Below are 16,860 nucleotides of genomic sequence, written 5' to 3'. Positions count from 1 at the left end.
TATCCAGAATTCATAATAAGTAATTTAGAGAAGAAAATAAAGAGTAGCATTTTAATCAATAAAATAATTTTAAATTATTATTCACTTTTCTTCAAGAAGGAGACCTGACATTCTATTTTAAACATGAAGAAATGCTGTTTGTTTTAAATACTTTGTATGCAGTTAAACACATTTAAGACATGACAACTTGAGTCTACTGTTTAAATACAGAAAAATTAAACACACTCACAGTTTTTTTTAATTACATTTATTTCCTCAGCAGATGGCAGTGTGTCCTCTCAAATGAGGCAAATTTTGTGTCATGGAAATGGAAATAAATCTGCAGTTTTTTATTCATGATTAAATTATATACAGATGAATATATCTATAATTATGTTTTTCAAATGTTAATTATTGCAGATGTTTTAAAACAAACACAACAGAACAGAATACAAAAGGGTTAGATTCAGTAACTACACTACCAGGATGTATCATCAACAATAAACCATCACACTTTGAAACACAGTAACATTTAAATTAAGGGCTGGGACCATGATGCGGAGTCCCTGAAGTCCCAAAAGGTGAAGAATTGTATCTTCTGCGCACAAGATAATAACTTGTTCCCACAAGATAATTACCAGAGCAATAAATGTTCAACATTGTCTGTCCCAGCCCTCATTACTTCACATCACTTCCTGTTTACATTCATACAGTCATCAGAAACTGTTTGTTTATAACATTCACAGATTAATAAGAGACAGGATACAGTAATCATGTCTTCACAGTGACAGTGGCTCACAGTGGCTCCGTCCACTACTTGAGTCTATGAAAACACCAAATCATTCCTTAAATATACTTTTCATAAGAGAAGTGGAACCATGTTTCTAGCTTGTGAGTCCACATGTGGGACGCTTTACCATGTCTCAACAGACGAGACAACAATGTGACAAATGTTTGCATCATGTCCACGGACCTTAAACAGTGAAGGAGGACTGAAGTTGATGTTGCTGCGTGGTTAGCCTATGACACGGCTGAAAGGTTCCACAAGGCCACTTCCTGTTTGATGCTTCCATGAGGCAGTCAGTGATGGGTCCAATCTTTCACTGTGACCATCTTTGCTAAACTATTGTTTACTCTAAGCCCTGCATTTTATTTTTCGGAGTAACTTTGATTGACACTTTGACTCCAATGCTAAACCGAGGATACTTCTGTACCAGACACACATTATACAACAGAAACATCCGACTTTATGTAAGGCATGTCATGATGATTTAAAACACTGTCTGGAATGAAGGGTAGAGTGATGAGCCCTGAAGGCATCACAAACGTTACTCCACCACCTTCAGCTCTGGATCAGCATCCTCTGGGCTGCTCAGGGAGGGAACACTCTCCATATATTGGTTAGTTTGGCTGCCGTCTTCTGGACTGACCAGAGGATTCATTTTGCCAGCTGTACTCTGGCGCCACATGTGGAGCCCTCCAAGAATCAGGAGGCAGATACAGGCCACCAGCAGCAGGGAAACAACCACTAGCTCTGTGTAGTAACTCTTCTCTTCTGGAGAGCCGTCAAGCGGTTCTTTCCCGATATGGGAGTCTTTCCTGGAGGTTGAATCCAAGCCGAAAGCACTGTCCTGAAAGCTGTTCAGAGTAGTCTTGTCTTTATTATGGTCATTCTGTTCTGTTTGATTGATCGTGAAGTCATCACCCTGTGATGTGGGGTCCTCTGGATCTCCTGAAGGTTGTGTCGTAGCAGCCTTTGGTTCCTCAGATACAATCCCCTCATCGTCTTCGTCTTCGGGCATTTGCTCGGGCTCGTCCTTTGGTAAGGGGCCAGTGGAGCGTGGAGAAGCAATCGGTCGGATGTCAAAGCTTGCTATGACTTCCTTGTACCCGCCTTCCTCTGCCTCGCAGCGGTAGGTCCCAAAGGTGTCGGCGGTGGCGATGAACGTCAGGCTCCCGTCAGCTGACTGGATGAAGAGTTCCTCTGGCAGGTGTGTGAATCGATGGGAGGTCCAGGTGAGAGTGGACGGGTTGGAAGGTTTCTGACATGGAAGCCTCACAGCTTCATTCAAATTTACATTGACGCCTAAAGGACAGAAAATATCAGAATAAATACGAGCAAGAGGCGATGATGGTGCTGAGCAAGGACCAACGTTTTCATGTCACAGGAGCAACTTTGCTCTGTCAGTCAGTCAGTCCATCGACCACATTTTATTTAACTTGTGTTAAAGACTTATTAGCGAATGTTCTCATGCTTACATGCTAAATTAAGATGATGAATATGATAATCACAATGTTAGCGTTTCTCGTGTAAAAGCTTGTTAGCATGCTGGAGTTAGCATTTTGCTGGAAGCACCACTGTGTAAGTAGGCTAAAGCTTCACAGCGCTGCTAGCAGGGCTTAAGTTGTGTTCAGACCAAAAGAAAGCAGAATTTCTGCGCGTCACTTAGCAGATTTGACCGCTTGATCATCAGTGATGTTCGCCCTTCCACACGTGTTGAACAACCAGACCCTGTTGCATCTGGGTCCATACATTCACTTGCTTGGCTTGTGGTCTGAACACACCTTTGGTCTTCTTAATAAACACAGGAGGAATGAAGGTAACGTAAAAGACTTAAAGGTTAAATCTCTAAAATGATAGAGAGACTCGAGATCGAATGGGAAGTACTGGGTTTCTAAAATGTCTCCAGAATGCGTAAGATGTTTCTCTCATTACTTTCATTATGTCTTCCTGTGGCAGATATTACCTGTGTCCCGACTGGCTCTGGTTTGTCTCCCACATTCCTCTGCCACATTTCCGTGCTCCAAGTCTTGAGCCCTGAGGAGTAAATCGACAGCCTGTCAGTCCACACGGGGCTATTTTTCACATTTATTGCAGCACTACATGTGATACTGCAAACTTGAATAATGGAGAGGATGAAAGTTATACATGGTGACAGCTGGCTAGAAGGGCAAAGTGTCCTAAAGAGCAGCTACAGTCGAGGAGTCGAGCTCTAACTCTGAGGATGAAAAACGTCAGCAATATTTTAACGTTGATATAAAGGTTGCTTTTACTTACATGTCCTCACGGCTGTCGTCCACACTGGTGCAGACCCTGCTGGTCCGGCTCCATCCACACAGAGGATCTCTGGCTAGAACACACTGGCTGCAGGTACTGTAGATGGAACACCTGGCCACAGGTACAGCGGTCACGCCCTCTGATGTCCCAACATAAAGTACTCCCTACAGGGTCAAACAAAACCGTGACGTATTCTCCGTAACGTTAAAGTAAAAATGTAACCCAGTGTTCCTCGACCAGTCAACTCAGTGTAAGCTCAGTGTTCACACACTCACAGTCGCTTTATGTGCTTGTGTATTTCTGAGTCTAACTTTGTGTCATGTGACATCACTCCTTCAAAGTCATCCGTATGCAGACGACACACTGCTGTGTGATAATCAGTGGGTGTCGGACTCGTGTTTGTTGTAAATAGTTTTGTGTAAATATTGAATGATTCGACCATTAGGGTGTGTATTGTGTTGGGATACTTGGTCACATGATGAGGTCAGGTGTTTATAGGTCACAGGTGAATAGTTATTTAGGCATAGGTGGAGGGGGACACACGGTTCTTAACCGTAACATGTAACACAAGAGCGCGGCAGCAGTATTGGTTTTATCATCCTTCTGTCTGTTCCAACACTTTGCAGTGAACTGGAACAACTCCCAAAGATATTTTCATTCTGGACAGTTGTGATTGGATACATGTCAACACCTACACACCTGTGCACGTGACTCAAATATTGGAGCATGGGATACAGTGTGTTCTTCACTCGTGTGTCTCTGACAGGAGTGTACTGACGGGTCAGAACATTTGAATACAGTGGCAGTTAAATTCTTGTTAAAGCTCTGAAAGGACAAACGTACTGATCCTGCACACCATGCTCGTCCGTGTGATCAAACAGATCTGAGTTACAGTTTGTAAGTGATTTAGGTGTCTCACCTTAGGAACATTAACTAGTTATACATTATACATCACGAGTAATAACTCAGTGTGATTTACATTGGTCCGCCCTGGACATGTTGGCAGTCTATCACAGGGCTGACACATAGAGACAGACAACCATTCATACACACTAACACTAGGGGCAATTTAGAGTCACCAGTGAACCTAACGAGACCGTTTGGTTAAAAATACCCTGAAGCTGTGAGCTTTACCTTGGTCGAGGAGAGGACGATACTTTTCACCAGCTGAGGTTCTGTAAAGACCTGAATCTCCTCAACGAGCTGCGCGCCGCCGTCAAGCAAAACCACTTTGTGGAGAAATCCAGACTCTGGACATCAGAGACAGAGATGATGAACAGTCGACATTAAAGCAAAATAACCTTATTTTGAGGTAAAAATACTTCTTTTTATGAATGTCAGCAGTACGGTTAGCACATCTCACCTGTCAGAAGGAAAAGGACAGTGTACTGTTTGCCATTGGCTGCCTGCGTCCTCATGACAACCACGCGACTGTACTGCTGCCCTGAAGAAACAACAATCGGAGCGTTTCCGACTGGTGTCACACTCTTGCTGGTCAGGAAAGCCTTCTTCACCTCTTCTAGCGCTGAGTCTGAAGCATTTTCCATTCCGCACTGTCAGGACATCAAACAGTAACAGTGTTTGATCAGTACTGTAAATAAGTACTGCTGTCGATACAACAGCATATCCAGGCAAACACTTAAAACATTGTTATCCCTGAGGTTTTGTTTGTTTGTATTTCTAATGTGAAGTTGTCTCCAGTTTATGTTTCTTTACGTATGTGCTCTAAAAGTTCAAAATAAAATGAAGAAAACTTTAATCTTATTTGTGACTAAATCTGATAAAAGTGACCCTCCCACCTTCCCCAGGTTTTTCTTCTCCGGTTTTGAACTCCACTGCATGGATTGCGTGTCGAAGGTCTTGTAGCTCCCTCTGAAGACGGTCCTGACGTCCTGCAGCTTAAAGACGCACACGGCCGATTCAGAACCCAAGGACCTGAAAGAGTTTGTTGTTTTAATATTTAATCTCAAACATTACACTGGGCAGTCAGAATCATCTGTCCAAACTGTCTGCAGCAATTCCCTGTCCCAGCCCTCCTACTTTGTCCTACTACTTGGTGTGTGTACTCCAAAAGACAGTCGGTTGATCGATTTGAACTGCCACCTCTATTAGCTCAATTCAGAAGGGACACTATCCCAAGGGCACTAAAAAATTTGGGTTAGCAAATATTTGCCCTTCCAGATTTGTCAGAAAACTAAAAGCTGTGTCTGCCTACATAAAAGCATCCAAGAGGTTTTGTTCTGCTGCTAGGAGCAGTACCAGGATTTCTCTGATGGACACCAACCATCCGTCTCTGCTGAGAGGCAGTTTTTCTGTATCTCGTAAGTCACATGTTGGCTGACATGTGGTTTACAGCAGCGCGATGAACCCAAGAACAACTTCTCAACCAGGTTTATGGGACCTCAAGAGGAGCACCTTAAAGCAAGGTAAACTTTTCCTTCCTACCACTGGGAGGTGAAGACGCCATAGAACATAGTGTCTGAGGAGTTGCTGCCCTCTGGTGGCTGGAGGGTGAACACATCCTGGAGAACATTGAAGGGGAGATGCTTGGGAGACTGACAGAGCAGAGGGGCTTTGGCAAAAGACGTCCACTTCCTCTGCAGAGTCCTCTGCCCACCAACATCATCCTGTGAAGGCAAAACAGAGACAACAAAGTTCAAGGGTCATCACTTTTTTATATTCTTATGATATCATCACATCATGCAGCTCTATCTGTGTTTTACTGTCACCTTGCAGACTTGAGCCACTCGGGCAATTTGCAGATCGTCTACGAAGCGGAATTCTTTTCCAACTTCACTAAAGAAGAAGTAGAGTTTCCTTTCTGACGGGTCTCCAGATGAGCCGACAAAGGTTGGCTCTGAAATACAGGAAGTAATGACAGATAAGGAAACTGAGGTTGTTGTGCCATGTGGTCTGAAAGTGGGTAAAAGAGATCTGAGAGCAGATAAAGTTTCAGATCAGATAATTTCAGAATCATACCATTGGTTCTAAATAAATGATGTCATGCTTTAGTGATCTGACGGTATCGATTAAGAAACTGAGGCTGTGCTGATGTCGGATACCGAGCCCTAAGTGACGAAGTATGATCTTTCTACATGGTGACCTACTTTGAGAGGGACTTTTGTAACAATGAGGAAATGATTCACTGCCGACAGAAATGAGGAAGTATGATTTTGTTAGCCAGCAGCTGTGTGGTTTAAAAGCATGTGAGGTGGTACAAAAGTTAAGTATGTCTCTGAGTTTGAGATGGCGATTAAAAACCAGGAGTCGTCAAGAGAGTCCATTAAATGTGGTTAAAATAATTTTACACTGAGGACGGTGGCAGTGGGTCAGTCATAACAGCAGTGTATGGATCCAACAGAAGGGTTAGAGACCTCACTCCGACTTCTCTTTGTGTTTAACTAGACTTTAATGTTCCTTTAACCAGGAGCTCCGGTTGTATGCAGATGACACTCAACTTATATCTCTCTTCCAATGTAAACCAAGTAGCAACATGAATCTCTGCGTGTCTGTCTGACATCTTTCAGGTAATACCTGTGTATCGGGGTCATGTGTACCTTTGTCTCTTGTTATCTTGTTCTTATAATGACACAAAATCAACTTGGTTGCAGTCGATATTTGACTGAGAGGACCTCCAAACTCCAGAAGGTACAAAAGTTGAAGTTCAGAGCCTGTTTAGGTTAAGGTACGTTTAGAATTGACCAACCAACCCTGGCGGTGTTTGTTCCATCGAGCTGCAGACATGTTTTGGGTTTTAACGTCGTCTTTCTCTCTCTGGCACCTTTATTTATTCTTCCTCTTTTTCTCTACAACTCTCCGCAACACTTTGCTCTAATTCTCTTTTTATTTCTGCTTATTCAGTCTGAACAAACACAAACTGTTTCTGGGTCAGTGAACCACAGTGTCTCTACACTGAATGAAGTCAGCATTACTCTTGTTTCGCTCACCCTGCAGTAAGGTGACAGACGAGTCCAGGCTGACGTCTGGGCGGTCGTCTTTGCTGAAGTGTCGAGAGATCTCTGGTATGACTCCTTTGAAGTCGGTCGTCGTGGCCGTGAATAATTCGCCGCCTGCACGAACAGAAAAGATGAAGTTGAGCTGACAATTGAAAACACATTTGTGTTCTGGACCATGAGTGACGTCCAGATCACAAATTTATGGACAAAAAACTGAAGATTAACTTTTAATTTGAACTTTAAAACAACTGGTACCTCCTCCAACACTCTTAGTGCTACCAAACACCTGAGTGTCACTCTTTGTAGAATTCAGACATGATTTGTGTTTTTGATAAATGTTACTTTATATTTCCATTGACATCCATTAAATGTACATATCAGTCATTATGAACAGCACAAAAACTTCAGACCGCTCAGTGTTTCATGTCGATCTGCTGCACTTGATGAGAGTTAATAAGGTGTTGTACGGTGTGTCGGGGTGGGAATCGCAGGGTAACTCACGATATGATACGACACAATACACAATATGCAGCCCACCATGACGATAATATCACGATACAGTGATTCTGTGATCATTTATATATTACAAGACAATCTTTTAACGATACACCACGATATCTGATTAACTTCTTCTTCAGCCAATTAATCTCTGTTCATGTTACCCTCGCTCATGTCTGAAGCGCCACCTTGAGGAGTCAGGAAGTAGTGACACGGTGACTTTAAAGGACGATCTGTTCAGAGCTCCGTCTGTTTGTTAAATAAAACACTGATAAATGTATTGCACGAGTCAGGGCGATGATGTATTGCTGTATCGATGTTCTGTCTCTAATAAGGGGTATAATGCACGAGTCCTTTTCAGTCCCGTATCTTATATTTGACTAAATCCACTCAAAGTACAAAAATGTTTAATATCGCGCACTGATCAACTGCAGCTCATTTTAATGACACGTTCACTGTACGACTTATTATGAAATCAGTGGAGGCCACGACATCTCCATGGTATTTACATCACAGCCATACAGCTCACACGCGTCTGTGAACAACGTGCAGCTCAGCTCATTCTGATGACACGTTCACTGTACGAGCCACTATGACGTTTATGGGAGTCAGCAGAGGCCCATTCACTCCCACTGAGTTCATAACTTAGTGTAACATGGTTCATTATGCTTCCACTTGCCATGCCAGATCTAAATATGTGAACACTGTGCATGGTTCAGTGTGCTGTCACTTTAAATATATTTGCGTGGTTGTCCACCCGGGACGTACGCACCCTCAGTCTTCCTGGTTTAACTTACTGATGTTAGAGGTCGGTTACTGATGTTAGAGGTCGGTCACTGATGTTAGAGGTCGGTCACTGATGTAAGAGGTCGGTCACTGATGTAAGAGGTAGGTCACTGATGTTAGAGGTCGGTTACTGATGTTAGAGGTCGGTCACTGATGTAAGAGGTAGGTTACTGATGTTAGAGGTCGGTCACTGATGTAAGAGGTAGGTTACTGATGTTAGAGGTCGGTCACTGATGTAAGAGGTAGGTCACTGATGTTAGAGGTCGGTTACTGATGTTAGAGGTCGGTTACTGATGTTAGAGGTCGGTCACTGATGTAAGAGGTCGGTCACTGATGTAAGAGGTAGGTCACTGATGTTAGAGGTCGGTTACTGATGTTAGAGGTCGGTCACTGATGTAAGAGGTAGGTTACTGATGTTAGAGGTCGGTCACTGATGTAATAGGTAGGTTACTGATGTAAGAGGTAGGTTACTGATGTAAGAGGTCGGTCATGTCCACGGCGTTGTGCAGATAATTTCGAGATTGTTTATTTTTGTTCACAAATCTGTTTTCTTATCGATGCATGAAGTGAACCTGGAGCGGTTGAGACACGGACAAAGACGGATGCGCATTTGTAGACTTGCATATTCACTATATTTGTTCTACGAACATTAGCATGTTTGCTGTGTTGCTAGCTATGTCTGTTAACATCAGTGTTTCTATATATCTGTTTCATCCTGAATGCTTGTTTGAGAACATCCCAGGGATTGCCTTATTTGTCCATCACCAGAATAAACAACCCGAACTGTGAATCCTCGTCTGCGATACTTTAGAAACGACACACCTGTTACATTAGCACCCGAATACAAACTCACTGCTGGCCCCTGATCAGCTGTGAAGCTGATGATGACGTTTCAATGAAGTACGTAATGTGTGGAAGTCTGAGGGGGCCGTTCACCTCCACTGTGCTTAGACCTTTCTCCTCCTTTGACTCCAGAATTCAAAGTGCTCGCTAACACACGCACTTTGTTCATGAAGTTCTAACTGTGTTACAGACCACATGATTCCTGCTTGTGAGTGTAGTCTGATTACTGTTTGCTCAGTGTTATTTTCCTTTAATGAACTTCCCCATAATGTGATCACCACAGCTGTTACTCAGCAGAGAGGACTGACCCGAGGTGATGGCCGTGCTCCTCTGGAAAGGGTTGTACGGACAGCGAACTTTAGCTTTAGCGCTGGTGTGTCGGACCATCGAGAAGCTTTCTGCATCCTGAAGGAGACAGAAAAAACACCCAGAGGCTGAACATCAGAAACACGTCTGATCTTAAAGAACAAAGTTGGTTAATTAAACTTAGTTCCTACTTTCATCTCGTCTTCTTCATTTATGTTAACATTAAACTCAATTAGGAAGGCACACACAAAAATAAACTTTACATTCAAATCCACCAGACTCCATTCAGAAAAACGTCATTTTACCTCACAGCACACAGGAGCTGCTGGTTTACAAATGCTGGTTAGTTTGTTTGTGTTTTTGTGTGACTTCATGTATTTGATTTGTTTGTTTGGATCCAACATAATACTTGTGTAACAAACAATAACAAAACTATGGGAGAGAGGCAGCGATAGAGCAGCAGCTCCTGTGTGCTGTGAGCTTAAATCACTGTTTTTATCAATGGAGTCTGGTGTGTTTGGTCTATCTCTGCAGGGATCCTTTCTGTCATGTTGTCACACACTTAGAATAACAATCTGAGCCTGTCAGTGGAAACAACAAGAACTTTTAGTGGATGACCTTTGACCCATCAAGGATTATGTTGCAGCCATTACAGCCTGTTTCACTGCTGCACAAAGTCTACAAAAGGGGCCTGTGTTAAAAACAATATACCAGAATGACCTTTAAATCACCAGATTCAAAAACCATACATTCAGTTTCTGACTTACGATGTAGGCATCATGGGGGCTGTAGGCGTAGCTGCCACAGGCGTAGAGATGGGTGTTGTTAATCAGCTGCAATACACTGACAAAGTTTGGACAGTCGGTCTGCAGGCAGAAAAGACAGACAGACAGACAGACAGACAGACAGACAGACAGACAGACAGGTCAACAAAAGTTCTTTGAAGCATTCTCACTGTTTTTTTTGTTCAACCAAACACACCATGTTCTGGCCTGAAGCGTCTGTTATTGGTCCATGTGCAGCGTGACTGTCTGAGTGTTTGTTTATCTGCGTGTTTCACAGCCTCTCAGTGAAATACAGAATCACATTTGGTTTTAACCACAAAGACATCTGAATTCTCTGTGCACCAAACAAATCCTGAAGAAAGCGACGAGTGTTTCAGCCTCTTTGACCTGCAGCCTGACTCATTATTTAATCACATCTGTTTAACTATCAGTCAGAATTATATTTACACTCTACACATATTTGAGCTGTTTTGCACTGTGTACATCCTACTCCAGATTAATGGCACCAAGTGGGATTAATAAAGTTATTTTATCCATTTATTTTGGTTTGATTCTCTCAGGAGAGGAAATTTACATTTACATTGTCATGGAAAAAAAAACGACGTACTTCAGTTCAGATCATCACGTCCGTCTCACACAGTGGTCACTGGTGATGAGGAGGTGTGAAAGTATCTCTCTTCACTTTCTTTTTTCGTTCTTCACACAACTATTTCTGTCCGATCACGTGAACCACGCGACGCATGTGTTTCAGGTTGTTCTTTCTTTTGCAGACACCGCAGCCATATTTAGTTTTCATCGAAGCGTTTTACCGAGAAGAGGACACAAGAGGAAGCTCCAAACTCATTTAGATAGATGATAGAAGTGTGTTTATACTTACCGCTTGGTTCTTCCCTTTATAGGTACAGTCCTTTGTTTCAGAGTCAGATGGACTCCACTCCACCTGGACCACAGACAGACAGACAGACAGACATTAGGCATATTCACGACATGTTTAAATCAAAGCATCATGGGAGTTAGAGTCCAGCTCACCTTCTTCTTCAGCCTGATGCCATCACCCTGACTGACGTCCAATGAGAGGACAGCATCGCGTGCACCTACGTACAGGGTGGATCCGTCGTTGCTTAGCAACAGCGTGGATGTGTTCTGGACGTCGGGGACCCTGAAGAGGAACAGAGGTCTGTCTGCAGAGTCTGAACACAAACAGGACAGTGGAAACAGAGAAGATATCAGTTATTCACTGATTATTTTGTTTTATGTTAATGTTCCATGTCTACTTCATATCGTCACTTGCGATGGAAATACTCGCATTTTGTTTGTTGTGAATACAATACGGTTCAAATCATTACAGACAAAGTGCAGTACTGAGGCGACCATGCAGCCGACAGCTGTGTGAAAGAAGGCCCTGGGTTCTTTCTGTCTGTAGTTTGTGTGTCGAACTTTAAGATTTTAGTGTGAACAAAAAGTCGAGATGGGTTCTCACTCTTTATTCCACAGCAACTATCTCAGTCTTCAAAGTTCAGGTATCCAATCATTGGTTTGTTTCATGCTCTTGTCTAGAGAATGTATGTAACTGTAAGAGATTAGTTACAGCACAAGTAAATATGGGTGTTAAACTAACTAAATTAAATAATGTTAAACAGAAGAGGACCGAGGATTGAGCCTTGGGGAACTCCACACGTCATGTTGGATTCTCAAATGTCTTTCTCTTGAAGGACTTGAAAGACTTCAGTAGGAGGTTACTTTTGTATCTGTGTTTTACCCACTGCAACCAAATAATAGAACTATGAACAAAACTATCAACACTGCATTAAAAATGTATTGACAAGTTTTAAAGTTGTCGTTGAGCTGAAGCTCTGTCAGGATCTATGTTTATAAGCATAAATGTATTTTACTTTTAAATACATAATTGCTGATCGCACTGTGTTGAGTTTTGCACTTTTACCTTTTTTGTTCAAATGCAAAACAAAGACAAAAGTAACCTTGTACTTTAGCACGGTCCCCAAACCATAGTCCCAGCCTTAGAGCAGTACTTTAAGGTCAGCAGTGTCGCAGTGTCGACACTTTAATACATTAGAATGGAAATCTTGGCTGAATGCGTTTATAAAAAAAACTGGGGTTAAGATGAGTGGTCTCGAAGCCCTAAGCTTTCCCATCATGCACCTGTTCTCAGCACATATGGAAAGAGGAGGCTGTCGTGTGGCTTTTCTGACATCGATCTTCACATACATGGGGACTAAACAAAGACCTGGCTGATGTTTAAGAGCGTAAATGCTAAACCAAACTAAACACTTTGGCTGCTTCAGGAGTCAGCTGACCAACACAGAGACAGCACCACTTCCCGTCTCTGAGGCTGACGGTGAGGGTTTAGAAAGGATGTGGTTCAGTTACAGAGAAATTCACCATCTTCATGTCACACGCCTGCAGATGCATGAAGTTACGCAAGCCTCAAAAATAGAAGCAGACAGAAGCCAGAGGGCTTTAAGGCAGCAAGAAGAACCGTCAGACAGATAGAGCTGGGTATCATCAGCGGAGCGGTGTTTAGACAAACCATGGAGAGGAGAATATTAGCTATAGAGGTAGTGCACACTGAAACCAACCATCAGACAACTGGGAAACTTTCTTATAGAAGTGTAAAGGCCTCTCAGTTTGTGGTTTATTGCTACAGTAGATGAGAAGCACTTCCCTTTACCAGTCTCACCACAGCCCTGAATGTGGGTCTGTTAGCACGCTAACACTGACACAGACCCGTTGTTCCCACACTGAGCAGCAACAAGCACATTTCACAGTCACAACTTTACCCAGAGGTGTTACACAAGAGTTACATTTCACAGGTGTTTCAGTAAGAGGAGTCATGAGTGAGTGGCTTTAAAAACATGTTTTCAAAATGGAGGACGACATCCTTCGAGCTGTATGTGCACGTGGTGTGCAGCCGTGCTTAGCTTAGCTTCTGTGTAGGAACTCCAGCCGGCTTCTCCTACCAGCAGCCGTGCTGTAGTAACATAGTGGAACTGTTAAAACACTGTGCACATGTCGGGTTCTGTTGTAGGACGACTGTCGTTACTGCATGTGAGAGAGAGAGAGACAACTGAACACAAACACTGAATGTTGTTTCAGGTCACTTTCAGAGTGCATTCATTAATCCAAACATATGTTTAATAAAAGGGTCATTTCTTCCACTACAGAGGACGCTCCATTCCTTACCTCTCAGACGTACGTCGCTTTGGACACAAGCGTCTGCTAAATGCAATGTAACAACCGGAAACACACAGCATGTCCTTCACAGATTAACATGAATAAGAAACTATAGCTGATCACACACACACACACACACACATAAAATGTCACCAACACATCAAAGCCTCTCTGAGAGTCGATTACTGGCAGACAGGAAACGTGTGCCATCTTACTGCTGCAGCGTTTGTTCTTGCTTCCTTTACGGTCAGGAACAGAAACGGTCTCAAACGTCTTTAAACCGTTAAATATAAAAGTCATCTCTGTATGTGTGTTTGTTTATTTAGCATTTTAATAAATGTTAAAAGAAGGAAGTCGTGTCTGTTCAGACTGCACACAAACTAAAACCTCCATAGTCCGCCATCCTGTTTGGACTGGCGCTCAATGAATCGCCACGAACGATGCACCCGATGAATCCTTCGTTGCCCGTGAAAAGGAGGACATATTTATCGGCTTCATCTTAAGGAGCCTTCGACATGGGACAGCCTTCAAGGCGCCGCTGTGACACCTTCATATAAGTCCTTCAAAGGATGCAGCCCCTGAATTAGGACGCAGCTTATATGGTACCTTGAAGACCCACACAGGGGTAGCTTGACACACACGCTAAAGGGAACCTTGAAACAGACACACTAACACCTTGATTCAGTCTCTATGTGCTCATCAAAACAGATGAAACAGGTGCCTGTAACTCTGGATAGAGCCAGGCTAACTGTTTTCCCTCTGTTCCCAGTCTTTATGCTAAGCTAAGCTAACAGTCTGTTAGCCGTAGCCTCGTGTTTAGCACAGCTCCGATAGGATTTGACTTCATGTGAAGCTGCTGTAACTGAAATTATGTCGACATGAACATTAGCGTGACACTTTTCTGTCTAAACTTTTATTGCATCATTTTCCTGTTTGTGAGAAACAGACTGTGTCCTCTGTGTGCAGTTCATTTAACAAACATGTGTCGCAACTGTGACTCACAAACACTGACAGGAAACACACACGACAACAAGAGAGGAGGACAATTCATCTCACATCACAAAAATATGAGTTCATGAATTAAATATGATCAATAAATAAATATGCAAGTTTTCTTCTATAACAACAAACTGAACATTTTAATAAACTTTTCTGCTCTGAAAATGTAAAGATGGAGAGATGAATGATGATGAAAGAAAGTGTTGATCTCAGCCTTTTGGTCTCAATAAAAACGACCTCTGAAAACGAGTAAATCACCACAAAGAGACACAAGCGCCGTCTGTCCGCCTACAATCCCCCAGCGACACAAACACACAGAAAAGATGCCCCGATACCTGATCGATAATCGATCAGAAATACTCTCTGGACTTACTGAGGAGGAAGGTTTTTCGTGGAGGAGGCAGCGAGCTGGACGAGCTCAGCAGGCTGAGGAGGAGGAGGAGGAGTGATGGAGCCATGATGGAGGATAAACACAGATGTGTTCCTCTGAGCTCTTAGCGCTGACTGAGAGAGACAAGAGACAAGAAACACTCAACACGATTTAGAGAGTGACCACAGCTTCCTGTATGTGGTCCGAGGTCAGGAGGAGGAGCAGCAGGAGCAGGAGGAGGAGCCTGAAGCCTCTGAACATCAGCCTCAGTCTGCAGCAGAAGAAGATGAAGGAGTTTGTGTTTTGAGGTGGTGACGGTTTGATTCCCTGGAGAACAGTGAGAGCTTGTGTCGCTCTGATTCATTTCATCCTGTATCACAATCTCCATCAGGTGGCGTCACACCTGAAGAGTCTCATCCAATCAGAGGCCAGACAGGGACGCTCTTTTTGTTCACTGGTTACAAGATTAAAGGACAGTTTCATTGTTTCCTCAGCTTCTTTCTTCTTCCTGGAGATGCTGCAATGAAAAATGTTATCTTCAAGTAAAACTGTGATTCAAAATGTTTTAACAGAAATCAAAGGTTTGCAGGTCTGAATGTTTTAGAGTCTGTCCACCTTCATGAACAGGATCTTCGTGTTCAGATTTGGGAGCTCAGATTCTCTTTGTAGACGATGTGATTCTGTTTGCTTCAGGAGATGGAGACGTTCACGGAGGGAGCGGGACGTTTGTAAAGAAGCTCCCCTGATGCAAACCTCCGCCCTCGGAATGACACCAAGCACCGAACCTGGGGAGACAGGGCTTTCTCCACAGCTGCCCCGCCCTTCTGGAACTGTCTACCCCGACACATGGGAGACTGCACCGACCTGACCTCCTTCAAATCTCTGACAAAACCTTTTTAGACCTGCTTTAACCTCTGAGGCTGATTTTTCCATTGTTTTAATTGTTTGGTTTCTTCTGTTCTTATTGTGTTTCTTTAGTTGTGCCTCTGAGTATCATAAAAAGTGCTTTCTACATAAAATGATTATTCTTATTAAGTGAGGAAGAGACGAGAAGTCCAGAGGCTGGAAATCTGCAAGTAAAGGAGGTCAAGTGTCTTTAAGTTACACCTGTAAATAATAAATACACACAGACATAAATACATGTTCAAAATAAAATAAAGTTATTGTAGTTATTATTTTATATGTTGATATTTATTTCTAAATCTTTCACTCATTCTTTATTCTTTATCTTACGTCTGAAAAGAAAAACGTTTTGTTCAGCTCTGACGGCTTCGATCATGACGGATTTTAAATTCACTTTCAATGACCTGCAGAAACACAGGTGATGTAGAAACAGTCGTTTTATTGAGGACGTTTCCTCCAGCAGCAACATGTGAACACAACGGGACGCTAACAGCATGAATACCCATCAATCCATCACCCAACCAACCAACCAACCAATCAACCAATCAATCAATCAACCAACCAATCAACCAACCAACCAACCAATCAACCAATCAACCAACCAACCAACCAATCAACCAATCAATCAACCAATCAACCAACCAACCAATCAACCAATCAATCAACCAGCAATCCATCACCCAACCAACCAACTAACCAACTAACTAGCGATCCATCACCCAACCAACCAGGGTTTCCGTTATCCGGTAATTAACGTTTTTTTAACCGGTAAAATCTGTTGAAGTCCGACATATTAAAAATCCACCGGTCATAATGTCCAGTGAAAATATAAATATAAAATACATTTTCAGCAAACAAGAACTGATTTCCATACCCAGGTCTACGCCGGATACAGCCTGCCTATCAACTGTTTCCAAGCTAAATACATGCAGATCATGTTTGACCGTAATTTCACACATTTGTCCGGAACATTGAAAGCTTCCAGGACACGTGGACCGGAACAGATAACGGAAACCCTGCAACCAACCAACCCATCAATCCATCCATCAATAAACAACCAATCAATCAATCAATAAACAACCAATCCATCAGTCCATCCATCAATCTGAATGATCACACGTTTGCTCAGACTCTTTAAGGACCGTCGGGTGAAAACATTCACTTCTGCTGTGGTCAATTTCCTGT

At 42.8% G+C, this 16,860-nt stretch overlaps 2 protein-coding genes across 2 annotated transcripts in view; both read right to left on the bottom strand.

Moving 5' to 3' along the window:
- Positions 1 to 231: 231 nt before the first annotated feature.
- Positions 232 to 15,576, bottom strand: LOC138584112 (semaphorin-4A-like). The gene is made up of 14 exons (XM_069656267.1): positions 14,776 to 15,576; positions 11,241 to 11,401; positions 11,089 to 11,151; positions 10,194 to 10,292; positions 9,429 to 9,525; positions 6,985 to 7,107; positions 5,767 to 5,894; positions 5,483 to 5,664; positions 4,837 to 4,972; positions 4,401 to 4,590; positions 4,172 to 4,287; positions 3,038 to 3,201; positions 2,727 to 2,797; positions 232 to 2,065 (listed from the first exon to the last, which is right to left on the bottom strand). Exons 1-14 carry the CDS (start codon positions 14,858 to 14,860, stop codon positions 1,308 to 1,310), a joined length of 2,373 nt encoding a protein of 790 aa, XP_069512368.1. The 5' UTR covers positions 14,861 to 15,576; the 3' UTR covers positions 232 to 1,307.
- A 409-nt stretch (positions 15,577 to 15,985) lies between these two features.
- Positions 15,986 to 16,860, bottom strand: part of adam15 (ADAM metallopeptidase domain 15) — a 27,347-nt gene continuing 26,472 nt past the window's right edge. The window contains exon 22 of the mRNA XM_069656106.1: positions 15,986 to 16,860. This exon is cut by the window's right edge and continues 1,555 nt beyond it. The gene's annotated coding sequence lies outside the window, so the exon portion shown is untranslated.

The sequence above is a fragment of the Semicossyphus pulcher genome, unplaced genomic scaffold, assembly GCF_022749685.1.
Source record: "Semicossyphus pulcher isolate SPU_LCO1_2020_fin unplaced genomic scaffold, fSemPul1.0.p SCAF_9, whole genome shotgun sequence".
In the NCBI taxonomy this organism is placed as follows: Eukaryota; Metazoa; Chordata; class Actinopteri; order Labriformes; family Labridae; genus Semicossyphus; species Semicossyphus pulcher.
The sequence above is the reverse complement of the archived record's forward strand: the minus strand, read 5'-3'. Positions and strand labels throughout refer to the sequence as shown.